We start from the raw sequence: 14,388 nt of genomic DNA on the forward strand, positions 1-14,388 counted from the left end.
CTGATCCGGAGTGTCTGTATTTCAAATGAAGGACGCAAACGTTATTGCAAAAACAGTGTTAAAGTTTTGCAAAAAGCTCCTAAAGTAAAATATTTGGAATCAGGACATTTCTGTTGCTAGACAAATCTGAATGAGGGGGGAAGGGTTGTTCATTAGGGAACCATTTATTATCTGCTGTTTTGAACACAGAGTGCTTAAAAACAACAGAGAAAAGGAATTTTTGCTATCACTTCTATGCCATATACTCACTTCTCCTACATCCTGCCTCCATCTTTGCTTTCCCTCAAGATAACATCATTCAAATTCCAAGCATCAGTAAAAACATTCGGATTCACTCTAGACCAGAAAGGTACGATTTGATCATTTTAAATAGCTCAGTAGTTTAACCAAACATTGCTCCCAAAAATGAGCTGATGGAAAATTGGTAATAGAATGTGTAGGGCTTGGTACTAATGCTCCTCCACTGTAAAGAAAGAAATAGCAAGAGATTTTGTTCCAAACATTTTGACGTTCAATTCTGAGTATCATCAAAATGGAAATCTTTGCCATACCCCATAAGCTACATCATTCATTTATTGAGCATTGTTTCTGTCCTAACCCTGCCATGGTTTACAGCAAATTGCTTCCCTTGTTGACTTGTTGTACAAGTCAAATTATTTTTGGTAATGATGGCTAAAATGCTAAAGGACACGTTTAATAATTGCTGTTATTACTTCATGGTTGTCAGAGCATGACACTGGAAAGGCTTAAGAGCTAAAATCTGATTCTTTCATCAAAACCCATCTCACTGTATGCCTCTGGTTTTATTCTCTGAAGTGTAGAAAGAAGCCCAAATAAGACACTGGTAAGCATTTTTCATTATAACAAACAATATTTCCCTTCACTCCATCTATTTACCCCCCTCATTTCCACTGTAGGTTAAAAAGCAGTGGACATCAGGCTTTTTTTTTAATTGTTGATTTACTAAAATATATAGTTTGTTTTCTGTAAGTAAAAGCATCTTTATAGTTTTATCTTGTTTCACTTTTGCACTCACTGTCCTCTTCTCTTTTAAATTTTTCTCTCTGATGAAATTACCTTGTGTTGGCAAGAAATTCTGAGGCTAAATAGGTAGATGAACAACTTGTGCCATTTTCAGTTTAGAATGATGTTCTTAATCTATTCCAATCCTATCAGCTGCTAAATATTTAGAAATTTCTTACACCTTTGCAAAATAAGAATTAAAGTTAAGAAGTAACAAATTTCTAGAAAAACAACAACAGTAAAAACAAGAAGCAACTGGAGAACATAAATATTGTTCATCAGATGACAAATATTAAGTAATTATTAATTTTTCTTTTACATTTTTTTCTTTTTATAGTTGTGCTAATTTGGAGGAAAATGGCTCAATTTGTTACTTTGAGTATTTATAAGAATTTCAATAACAATTTGAGTATCAAGCATGTGTGTTTTACACTTAGGAGAAAATGAAGCATGTGTAGGTTTCCAAGGCAGCAGATGAAACAAGCCAACTTTACCATTGTTCTGACTTTTTCACAATGTCACTGTCTTGGATTTCACATCCAGATAGAGATGCTGTGAATAAATTCTATGGGTGAAGAAGCAGAAAATAAGGAGGAAAAGAGGATTTGCCATGTGGATTCATTATAACAATGTGGAACACAGAGTCTCACATGCACAGGCTTTCCTTACTCCCTACGGGATATCTATCTGCAGGCCTCTATCAATTTCTAGGAGATTTTCTATGTGAAAGGATCCTCCAGTTAATTTCAGTGTATAGCTTGTTTTAGCTTGTCTTTCTCTTACGTCTTCTCTCTTCCTTTTCCCCTTTTCAAGCCTCTGCTAAAAGGGTGAGAGTAGGGGAATAGATTTAAAAAAAAAAAAAAAAGGAAGAAAGAAAGAAAACAATGAAAACAATGTTGTACATCTATCCTCAGAAGCATTTTATGAAAATACCACTCCTTTATGCTGACTGAAAATACAGCTTACCGTATTCTTCTTGCTGTTCATGGAGAAGGCAGGATAAGTATGTATCCATTATTATTAATGTACATAGAGCAGTTTCATGATTGAGGAACGTGATGTTTTAGGCTATGCCAGAATGGCAGAAAGGAAAGAAAAAGAATCAAGTACTGTAAAATAGGAGGGAGGTAAAACACTGTCTGAGCACCAGGCTGAGAGGCACTGACAGTACCATGTATCTTTTGAGATGTGGAAGCAGGTAAAGAACAACCCATCCTCTAAGTTTAAAAGCCAAGATTCACTCTGATAAATGCTGAGAACAATTCTGTCTTTATCTGACTAAAAATGATGTGAACCAATGCATACATCTCTAGGCCGTAAAGCTGTTCAAGTGTGATTTCAAACATAATCTTGTTTCCTAATGGTTAAGATAATCATACCTGGAAATCACCTTGGCAAGCCAAGTGAAAAGACAGAAAACAGTTGCTGTTGGGCCGTGAGGTACTTCTAGAGTAAAGAGGATTGTTGTTTCAGGGTACTATGACTGTTCCTCAAAAAAAAAAAAAAAAAAAGAAAGAAAAAAAATGTTAAATCTAGTTCATTATTAGCTGAAAGGCACTTTATCCACAACTCACGGGAAATGAGACAACATTTGTGTAATTCAGGATAACACCTTAAATATTTTTCTAAGTGTCAGTGATCTTTTCAGTGTGATCTGAAATAAAACCTGTTGAAATTGCATTGTAAACTGCTAAAATAAACTGTGTGACTGACCATGACTGAAACTAACTTGTGTCTTTAAACTCAGCATTTCTCCAGAATCAGTGTAATTTAATTGAAATAGCTCTGCATGTGTAAACAGCTCCTTTGTTTAAAGAAGATTTCACTGTTTAGTTTGCCTTAAGTAAATGCTGCCTTTTGTTTGTCTGTAAAACATTTGATTAAATGTAAAGACTTACATAGACAGCATCCCGTCATTACACTAGTGGCTGGAAAATACATTAAAATTATGCAGGCTATGGGCTGTCTATGAAAGTATCAACCAGTATAATTTGTCTTGTAAAGAAAAACCCATGAAAACGTCCTAAGCCTAGTCCTAAAATCAAACTACAGTTCTCCTAATATCAAGAAGGTAATATTTAAAGAAGCATGGGAACTGTTCAATATGCCAGACTGTTTTCTTGCTTTCTTGAAAAAACATTTTCCAGTATTTTAATCAAATTTTCTACATGGCAAACCACTTTTAAATATGTGACTTTGTACTGAGTTGGAGTGCTGTAATATGAAAACACAGACTTTATTGTGATTACAGTGGCATTAAACAATAAAATTAGAAAGAGAACAAACATATAGCTTAATTTTCTTCACCCGCTGAAATACTCCCATAGATCATATTAATTGCTTTAATGTACCGTAGACAGGGTGAAAAGTGTATATACAAATAACTGCATCCACTATTTAAAAAATTACATTGAAGCTGAAAGCTTGTGCTTGGTTCTTTCTCCTTTGGCTGAATTCTTAAATTCTCCTTCAGACTAACCAAATACAATTCAGCTTCAGTTTCAGGAAAAAAAAAAAAAAAAAGATTTTTTTTTTCACGTCAATAGGACCACTCACAATGTATGCTCTGTAATGAATTTTGCAGAGTTAGATCTTTATGCTAGTGATATTAGAGTATAGCTTTCACTTATATTGTCTAAAATGTGGACATATAAATGGAAAGGGAACTCACAAGAAAGGCAGGATGACCATTAACACTTTTAAGCGTGACGTGTATCTGGATGGTTTTTTTTGATTGTTTGGTTGTTGTTTTTTTTAATGTTCTTGGGGAAAGCCTTTCAGATTCAGCATAGAGATGCCAAAGTGACAGCCAGACATCCCTCATTATCTAAACAATCAGCTGTATACAGTGCAAAGAGTGAAATCTGTGTTGTTGCTGACTGGTCTTACTCAACCCACATAAACGATTAGCTGTTTTGTAATCTTTCTTCAAGATTTAAAGTTAGGTGTCAGTGTCGAACGAAACCTCAAAATGCCCAGTACACTAAATTTCAGGTTTCTGTCTAGTCCCATTCGGGACACACTTTTTAAATTCCTTAGGTTTGAAATGGGAGTAATAGTAACTGCTACTGGTAAGTGATGTTGGTATTAATTTTGGAACAAATGTAAATATGTTGTCATTCTTAAATAGACCAAATATTTTTTGAATAATTACACAAGTGTGGGAAAGCTCTTATGTCAAAACATGAACTAGTACTGCAGTGAATTGTAACATCTTCCTTTCCAGTGAACTTTGAGATTTATTCTTTTCATTCTCAGTAGTATCATGTAAAAGAGAGGTTATTTTTAAGGAAAAGATCCACCTTCTGCTCCCACCCCACCCCCCATCCCCACCCCCCCCACCCAAAACATGGTGTAAATTAGTCACCTTTTAAAGGGTAGCAGTTGATGATGCAGGATGTAATCCATCTTTTTTCAAGGTTAATTCAAAAGGTGCCTACTGCCATCGGTAGAAATTGCATTAGATTCCTCCATAGAAAGCCTAGAAATTCATGTATGTTAAACATTAAATAAATGTTCTTATTTGTATGAACCAGATATACAATTATACTTTTTCTCTTTTTATATATATGTCTCCTTTGATTAGGCAATGCTGGATGTTGCAGCACATCATGGCTGGCTGGTGACTGCTCTGAATATAACCAATTTGGTGCAGATGGTGGTTCAGGGTAGATGGATACACGACTCTTCCCTGCTTACTTTGCCCAATATAGAAGTACACCACCTTTACCTTTTCCGGTATGTACCTATTCCAAGTGTTTGCAGGTTTGCAATTTCATTCCACCTGGCTGCTGGTAGTGTTTGAATGTCATTGTTGTGCCCAAGAATGTTCATTAAAGTAACAGAAGCAAACTCATTCTTTCACAGTGTTGCTTTCCCAAATGGAGGTTTTGTTTCTGTTTTCAATATTCATTGATTAATTAACCCACACAGATTATTTTGAGAGCCATGATTCCAGACAAATGAACAAGAGATCACTGGAAGGGTTCCAAGTTCTAACAAATCTAACTCTGTATATTAATTACCTCTTTATTTTAATCCATTATAAAAATACATTGTGTCCATCTTAATATCGTAGTGCTGAGCTCTATAGATGCAATAAATAATTAGTGCTGCCAAAAAACAAATGACCAGCATTTAATAACTGAAACTAGCATCAAGTTTTACCACCAAAACAACTGAAAATAAATGTTTGCTTTCCCTCCCTGGAAATGTTTTTCTGTCTGTATCAGGAAGTGGAGCCAAGAAAAAAGGAAGAGTGTGCATGGAGGTTACCAAGGACCTATTGAGTGTCTTCCTGAACTCATGGCTGCCTGTGAAGGAAGAGAGAATGTTTTTGCTTCCATTGTGGACAGTGAATTGCAAACAGCACACATTTCACAGGTAATACTTTCAATCTTGGTCATTATCAGTACGATAGGAAAGAAAAAGTAGTTGGGAAAAGAAATACTCTCTCCCCTTCAGTTAATAGCACATGATGTTCCATATAAAGTGCAATGTATTCATTGCTCTAATTTCAAAGGCACTGCTGGCTTTACAGAGGTTCTTCTCAGCCTATTTTCTCAATATTATTTTCTCTTATTCTCTGTTAACTGAAAACATTGGTTTGTGTTGGTTTATGGCTGATTGGTTTATCTGGTTTATGGCTGATATTAACACATCTCCTTGCTCTAAAGATGCTTGTCTGGGTTGTACAATCTTCTAGGTGTTATCCACCTTTTCATAGCCAGCTATGCACTAGGAATGCATCATTGCAAATGTCGTCATAGGTGGTTTCTGAAGTGGTCTGTCAGATACCTTTTATTCTGAAAATACCTTTAGTAAAAGATCCAGTGCTCATTTTCTATTTGAAACAGAAAAAGCAGATAAAATTTCACAGGGAGGAAAAAAAAATCTCAAAATGTTGAAGCTGCTCTCAGATCTTATTTTCAGTTGTTTTTTCAAGCAGTTTCCAGCAAAGGACAGCTATATTCCATAGTATTAATCACATGATAAGCCTATTGATTTCAAATAAATGTATGAAAGAGGAAAACTTCAAAAGCTATACTTCACATGATTTTTATTTGAATATTTAAAAGGACAGCAATATGTCCTGTGTTTGACTGTTCAGCTTCAGTTAAACCTTTTACTGGTATGCAAACAAGAAGAAAAGTATTTAAATGTCTCTAACAGACATCTGCATTTCTAACTAAATTACCATCAAAATTCTGAATTAAGAAAATGTATTGACATCAAAACAAGGCTTCCTTTAACAACAGATTTCTAACATAATACACATTGATTTCAGTCCAACTTTTAGATGTGATAAAAAATTAGAACATTGTTATAATTAGTTCAGGGAGAACTCAGAAGTAAACTTACTTAATTTATTTGCATAAATTGCCATTCTGTTATCTTTAAAAGCAAATGCAAATTGGCTCTGTCTGATATGATGATGGTTATTTGGCTCAAAAGTGCTTCAATTTGCGTAGCAATCTGGTGTCGTCTCTGCAGTGAGGCGATCCCAGGTAACATACAAATCCTGAATTATTCCAGAAATTAGTATGTTTAAAGCATCAATTTAAGTGCTAATTGCAGTAGTAATGAGAAAAAGCAGTACTACTGTGAGATTTGCATCTACTGCCCCATCAGTATGCCTGGAGCGGCTGCTGACTGGCAGAGGATTTGGCTGCTAATTAAATAATTGTATGCATGGCAGTGTTCTTGTCTGATTCAATAGATGAAGATTAATCCTCAGATAAATATGTTTGGCTGGTATTGAAATGTCTTAGCAGTTTCCTCAAAAATAGCTTGTGTGTATGTGGTGTGTACATTCACACTGTGAATGACTCTATGCCTCTATATGTCTATGTTTGTAAATATAGATGCATATAAGAGGAAAAAAAACATACTGCCTCAGCATTGTATAAGGAGAAAATTTCATTTCTGTGAGTTGGGAATGGCCATACTGGGTATTGCAAAGCCATGACTGTGTTACTCGGGTCATTGCAAAAGTGAACCTTTATACCAACATTTTATATTTTATGGCTTTTTTTTTTCCAGTAAAAAACTGTCATAATAGCTTGCATAGAATTAAAATTTATATTGAGACTGCCTGTTGAGTACCTTCATATTTAAAGTCTTTTAATGTGCACTTAAACTAGGGCCAGTCAAGAGAAAATATCTCCAATAAAGGAAAGTACCTTTATAATATAGTTTCTATAATGAAAAAAATACAAAATTACAGACTTTAAACCTAGCATTCTGGAATCAGACCTGGACAAAGTCAAATAAAGTGGTAACTACACCACAAAAATGCCTAAAACATTCTTTTACTTATAAACCTTTTACTTCTCACTCATAATATATTGAACCTGTATTTTAAACATGTTACTAGCACAAAAATGGTTAAAAAAAAAAAACAGTTTAAGCTTTATAAATTTGGGGAAGACAAGAAAAGGAAAGAAATTTCACATTTCAAAAGAAGAAAATATCTTTTAAGCAGATTGGTAATTAATTTTTAAATAGCAGTTCTTGAAGCTGCTCATGGATTTGGAATATTAAGCTAAGTCTTGAGGAAAGTTTATTGGCAAAATTGTTAATGATGTTATTAAAGGTTCATGAAGAATTTCTAATGTGATTATATTTTGAATCTCTGGGTTTGATATAAAGATATGTGTATAAAAGATAAAGTTATATAAAGATAAAGCTAAAGATATATATATAGTATATGTAAATTCATCTATTAGGTGCATTGATACATTTTAAAGGAGTGAATATGTGCTTATGTAATCCTAAACAGGGGGAAAAAAAAATAGAATAGTCAATATCTAAATGATGTGGGAGTCTGAGCTTAATTTTCCAAATATTAGTTACAAGCCTAAACATAACTGAATATCACCTGGACTTTGAATTCAACAGCTATTCAAAACTATATAGACTGTAACTCTGATCTTTGGCTTTAAGCTTCAAGTTTGTTCCAGTGATTCATTCTGAGTTGTATTTTTTAGCGATGCTTTTCAGTTTCTAAGGCAATTAGGCACCTTTTACAATACTAAGCTGGTTATTTATATTATTGAAAGACAAAAAAGAAACCCCAACATTTAAAGAACATTAGCTCTGCTCTGGTATTACCTGCTTTTACTCTGGAAGTATCTGTGTTTCTGTAATCTTCTTTTTCATTTTTATCTGCTACTACTCAACTTCTCCCTCAATGAGAAAAGCATCACTGTATTTTATCGAAATTGCATGGATGATAAAAAGACAGCCTGTTGTCAATGGTGCATCAGTGATCAAGCAGCACTAACTTTCTCTTCAATTTTCAAAAACATAAGACTTGGAGAATGACGTATTACAACTGCCTTCTTATCTGATTAAGATGTTATTCAGAGTTACTTTGCTTTGTTTGCACTGTAAAAGCTACGTGAGAACATGACAGCCTTTGACACATAAAATTTGTAGCCTTGTACAGTATTAACAGGACCAAATGAGAGTCTTCAACAGAGCAACAGGTAACGCCACAAAAGGAGTTAATACAGAATAACCACTTCTAAAATTAAACTTTCTTCTAACATAATTATAACAGGCCTTGTCCCGCAAGATAGCATGCATAACAGTTTACTAAATAAACAATATCCAAAGTATAATAAAAGGGGTGGGTTGGTATAGATCAGAGTGGCTTTTCTGAAAACAGCAACAAGTACACTGCTTTGGTGCATGAAGAATCTCACACAGTAGGTTTGCAAAGTTCCTACAATAAGATTAATCCTAAAAACATCTACATTAAACAGAAAATCTATTTGCCAGTTAAGGTGTAACTACACAAGTTGTCTCACCTGGTGTGATCTGCTGGGGATGATTTTATTATGGTCTTATGTGTTAAATGTAGCAAAATCTTGGCAACTAATAATTCATTAAGAATGCCTTTGGTGTTTTTCACCTTCGAGGCGCTGCCTTTTTTCCCCTTCTTTTCAGAACCGAGACAGAAAGGAATCTATCTTTTCCCTTAATGCTCTGGCTGTTGTATTCTGTTTTCTGTTACAGTGTTCCTATCTTTTATAAGCTAAAGCATTGGAACATGAATGCAATTTGTCAGTGTCCTGTTGTACACTACAGCTCTGCGAGCGCTCACAGCTGGCCCTCCCCACCTTCTCCATTGAGCGGACACAGCTGTTTATGCAGCACACACAAGAGGGAAGAGAGAAAGAGATTAGTTTTAGCCTAAATCAGTTTTCTCATTTATTTCAGATGGGCTATGGTAATGCAGCCATTTTAATCCAACCTAAGTCTGCGCCGCAGCCGAAATGGGCAGTTCTGCCCTCCCCATGCCATTTTCACCTCTCCTGACCTGGCTTGCTGCACAGCTGCACAAATGGTTCAAGTGAGGAGGTGGGAAGGAGCATCTGGGGATGAGGGGAGGAGGGATCACATCAGCCCTCTCGCTGACAGTCAAAATGGCCTGTGGCCAAGTGGCTAGTGAATGCGTGTGCCAGCAGGGGAGCAGGCAGGAGCACTTCTTTCAGGTTCATGCTTATTTAGAGGGCTCACAGGATTACAGGATAGGCTTCCACAATCAGCTTTAAGCTGATCTAAGTTCATGCTGTCACCAAAATGATTAGCAAGCTGATCCATCTAGCTGCACAACCACAGTATGGCAGTGCCAACCCACTGGGGATGGAAGGGGGGGGGCAGCTTGCTGTGGGAGAGAGGCACACAAAACCTTTTCCTATGGCAGTGTAATCTTAGTTGTACTCACCCTGGCTGCTGTATCCGTAATTGTGTATTAACATACACCATTGTTCTAAGGATGAATCTTGGTATTGGTGTCTGCAAAAATCAAACCTAACTTTTGCTACAGCTCTAGACCTTCCAGCTCAGAAAAAGTAATCAGAGATGCATCAAGCATCATCCAAATGAAAACAGATTCTGTTAAAACACAAGACAGTCTAAAAGATACATAAAATATGTAGGTATGTATACTTCAGCCTTTTTCCAAATAAAACATTTCTGTTCTGTGCCAGTATTGCCCATGTGACTGAGCCTACTCTTTTCGTTCCCACAAGATCCCACCTGCTGGCACCTTACCAAGATCAATATTCTTCCCTTGTTCTCCTTCCTGCCCTCTATGTTGCTTTGTTTTGGGGGTGGAAGGGAAGGAGGGCAGAGTAGATGGTGGTGGTGGTTGTTTTCATTTGTTTTTCTTCCAGCGTCAACCTCATCTATCTTTTTCACCCCTAGCGAGGCCACAAATCACTGCCACCATTCCACAGCAAAGTTTGTTATTCCTTCTTCCTAAAAGATTTCATCAAGTGAATATGCTGATTTTTACTAAATGAAGGCCTGTGTTACTTCCCTCCAGTTTTGTCACAGCTTCTCAACAGTGCTTTTGCTTGTCTGATGGAGACCCAAATGAGAAATATGTAGGGTTGCATTTTCAGGATGCTTTATGAATTGCCACATGTAAGGTTGAAGAAACTGCCACGTTCAGCTACATAAATCGTATGCCTCTAGCCACGGTTCTCTGTGCAAAGATAAAAGTTGAAGGCCTGTTGCAGTTCACAAGAAATGACAGACTTAAGATTACTCTGGAGGATTGTAAGAAGAAGGGTTCATGAAGATCGATGGAAGAAAACCTTAAAAAAAAAAAAAAAGTCAGGATAACTTTGGATATGCAGTTGAACTTTTGGTTAATTATCTGAACTGATCCTCTGAACTCTCTGAGGTTTGCCCATTGCTAATTAGCACTGCAGTGACTTGTTCTTTATGGATTATGCTAAGGAAGTTTAATTTAAAACTTAATTATACTAGTTTTTAAGTGGCTTATAGGAAAAAAATACTTTAATCGGGAGTGGTAAGGAATTTTTCCTGTGTTCAGACATCAGTAATCTTAGTGAGGCATGTATAATGTGCTTGAGAGTTTCACATTTGTTTTATTTGCTTAGAAGAAATTAGAGTAAGAAGTTAAGAAAAAGTATTTTATGCTTGTGATTGGAAGAGTTGTACTATTAAATATGATATTCCAATACATAATAAATTATTATTAATATAGAATAAGAATGTCAATCACACATTGAATTATTATTATGACAGTCGTCTGAATTGTATAGATTGTCTTGTAATCCACAGGGGTCTGTTTTTTCTACAGGCTTGGAATTTCTTGTCCCGTTTGCCAATTCTGAACATTAGCCTGAGCATTAAGGGCTGTTGGGATGATGCAGTGCAGCCTCAGAACGAAGTGCCTGTTCCTCTGTTGACAACAGACACACGAGATGACAAAAGATGGATCAAGTTGCATGCTGATCAAGAATATGTGCTCCAGATAAATCTGCAGAGAACCCAGATGGGGTATCAGGTAGATAAATTTATTATTTCCTTCCCAAGTGCAGAATTTTCCATTTATGCTTTACACAGCATAACAATATTTTTATGGTTGAAGAATTATGTAAATTATAAACACTTTAAAAATCTTTTTCTGTGTTAGTAGTGAAGAAGATGGTTTTTCAGGGTGCAGTAGGACAGTAAATAGAGGTAAAGGTAAAATCCTAAACCAGTTACCGTCAATGAAAAAAGTCTGTCCTTATTTTTTTTTTTTTACAAAACAGGAATTCATAAAGTTTATTTACTTGGGTACTATAAAGCAATAGCAGTAGAAATGTTCACTTCACTACCCAAACTCTTATCACTCATATTCTTACATATCCTGCGTCCCCAAATCAGTTTATAAGTGTTCCTATGAAATTCTCGTGCACCTCCAAACTGCATACCAGAACCCATACCTATAAATATGTTTCTACTTGTAACACATCTTCAGCCTCAAGGGAATCTGTAGGAAGAAAAAAAGGTCCGTAAGGCTACTCCATTAGCCATTCGATTTGAACTGGAAAGAAGGAGGGAGCAGAAGCATTTCATGCAGTGATCACTGTTTTATAAACATTTCCCTGAATTTGATCCCTCTTTTGTATGAAACAGCTGGATCAAACTGTTTCAGAAGCTTCGTTGCTTTCGAGGTGTTTTTTCTTCTGTATAAATCTTCAGTAAAACCTTTCCATCTACAGAGCACAAAATGAATGCTGATTGAGTATACATCATTTTATCTTCAGCTTTCAGCAGTAAAGTCACTGTCTTAAAGAATAATTGGAATAATCTTTCTTTTTGCTATATCGACCTGAAATAAAGATTTCAGGTGCTTTTCTTTGTTGTTTGTTTGTATGTTTTTGTCCTTCTATTAATCTTAAACAATATTGTTTAGCATTATTTAAAGACACGAGGTTTACAATTAACCCTTCTGCTGAGAATAGCATTTGGGATACATTAGATGAAATTACAAAAAGGGAACGGTATTTCCATTCAAGTTGAAATAGCTTAAAAGATAAGTGGAATGATATCTTGTATTCTGTTGTGTTTTTTGTTTTTTTTTTTTTCCTTTGAACTGTATTTCTCTGTTTATTTTGAAAATAAGTCTTCATCTGGAAAGAAATAAAAATATTTTAATTTACATCTGGCTAAATTATAGTATTATGTAAAAAATCATGTGTGTGTTTTTGTGGTTTTTCATTCAAGGAAGAATGGTATTTTGGAACAATGATTTCCAGTTTTACTAAACTGTTTCTTTTCCCTAACAGGGAAAGCAAGACAGTAAAGCAGTGGCTCCCCGATTCCCCAAAGTTAAAGATGAAGGATGGTTTTTGATATTGGGAGAAGTTGATAAAAAAGAACTAATCGCCCTGAAGAGAACTGGATACGTCAGAAATCGAAATACTGTCTCTGTTGCTTTTTATACTCCAGAGACTCCTGGAAAGTATGACAAATTTAGAAACAAAGTTCTCTTAATAATTCTCTCTTCCAAGTGGCTGAGACCTAATTTCCAAACTAATGATTCTGTTTTTTACATTTTAGGTGTATCTACACATTGTATCTCATGAGTGACAGCTACCTTGGCATGGACCAACAGTACGATATTTATCTGAATATTATCCCAGCTGGTACCTCAGCACAAGGCACAGCAGAGGTATCTGATGCTATGAGTCACCTGACTTTAAGCTAAGGTGATCTGAAAAGGCAGTTTAGAAGAACTGGTCTTTCTGCTAACATATCTGGTCATTCTGGACATCCAAAAATTCGTTTGCCTTAGTGGAACCAACTTCTAACCTCAAGACAACTAGGAAAGTGAAAGTGACTACTGTATTGACTCTGGTAACACAGAGTTAGCCACAGTGGCCTTACTCCTTTGTAGTTTTGTCTTTTCTTGGTGCATCTTTCTTTTGGAAGTCATATTGATCTTTTTATTCCTGATAGAGTTGCTGTAATTCAATTTTGACACATCAAAATAAAAGATGCTGTAATTTGCGCAAATCTAGGGCTATAGTCTTCATTTTGAAAAGCGCTCTGTAGCCTATGTATTAATGTAGTTTAAATACGCAACTTTTTTTTTAATTTATAGGGAAAAATACAAAATTTGATCTAAGAGCTGCTGAAAATATTGATGGATGTGTTATATTTCATGTTTAATAAAATGTCCATAAAAATATTTTGCATTCAATTTTTTTCAGTGTAAAACATATGAGATATATAGTAACAAAATCCTCCTCTTATGCAATGCTACATTTTAAAGGTGATAATCTAAAGGAAAATTTTCAAAAATTTATACTAATTATGTATGCAGTAAGTCTGGTTATAAAAGTATACTAAACAGTCAAAAATGTTTCCAGTATAGAAATGATGCTATTTATATAGATCATAAAGTTTACTCTCTACATATAATACATATACATCATACATATAGATTACATAGGTAACCGCTTCTTCAGTGTTTTTTCTTGGGTTTTGAAGAAGTAAGGCAAATAAAAACATGTGTCATGGTCTAGGTTTAAGTGCTAGAGTGGGTAACTACGTTTTGTGAATAAGGGAGAGTTAGGCTCCAAAGAATGGGAGCAAGAAAGCAGTCTGCCAGACAGCAAGTAGTATCTAAGAGAGGCCCAACTCAGTGTTGATACCACAGATGCTTCCATCTGCAAGACGTAAGTCTGAAGAGAGAAGATATCAGCGTTTACTTTTTGCACAGTACAGTGATTAGACTGCTTACCTACACATCATGAGGTTAGTCTTTTTGTCAACCTTCAGAGGATTCCAGATGCTGAGCAAGTACTTGAAAGCAACATACTGCAAAAGCATCACACAACTTAATTGAGATAGATCTTAAACTCAGTATTAATATTTGAACTTGTTCAGCTTTGCATTTAGATGATACTTCAGTGAAGTAATGCGTATCATTTTGCTATCATTCTCATTGTATTTCACCAGATCAAAGAATACAGCAGAGGTGTTACCTGGAAACTTCCCCCAAGAAAATAATAGCAGGGCCAGCTAGAGCTGTTTGCCCAAGACTGT

The 14,388-nt window shown here is 35.4% G+C and overlaps 1 protein-coding gene across 3 annotated transcripts in view; it reads left to right on the forward strand.

The window, feature by feature from the left end:
* Positions 1–13,528, forward strand: part of ASCC3 (activating signal cointegrator 1 complex subunit 3) — a 274,883-nt gene extending 261,355 nt beyond the window's left edge. For all 3 annotated transcript variants that reach the window (XM_038176559.1, XM_072036159.1, XM_038176560.2), the window contains exons 38-42: positions 4,610–4,761; positions 5,256–5,406; positions 11,147–11,353; positions 12,624–12,799; positions 12,898–13,528. In XM_038176559.1, coding sequence (XP_038032487.1) covers positions 4,610–4,761; positions 5,256–5,406; positions 11,147–11,353; positions 12,624–12,799; positions 12,898–13,045 — 834 coding nt within the window. In that variant the 3' untranslated portion in view covers positions 13,046–13,528. The remainder of the gene's footprint in view (positions 1–4,609; positions 4,762–5,255; positions 5,407–11,146; positions 11,354–12,623; positions 12,800–12,897) is intronic.
* Positions 13,529–14,388: the final 860 nt, after the last annotated feature.

The sequence above is a fragment of the Anas platyrhynchos genome, chromosome 3 (assembly GCF_047663525.1).
Source record: "Anas platyrhynchos isolate ZD024472 breed Pekin duck chromosome 3, IASCAAS_PekinDuck_T2T, whole genome shotgun sequence".
Classification (NCBI taxonomy): Eukaryota; Metazoa; Chordata; class Aves; order Anseriformes; family Anatidae; genus Anas; species Anas platyrhynchos.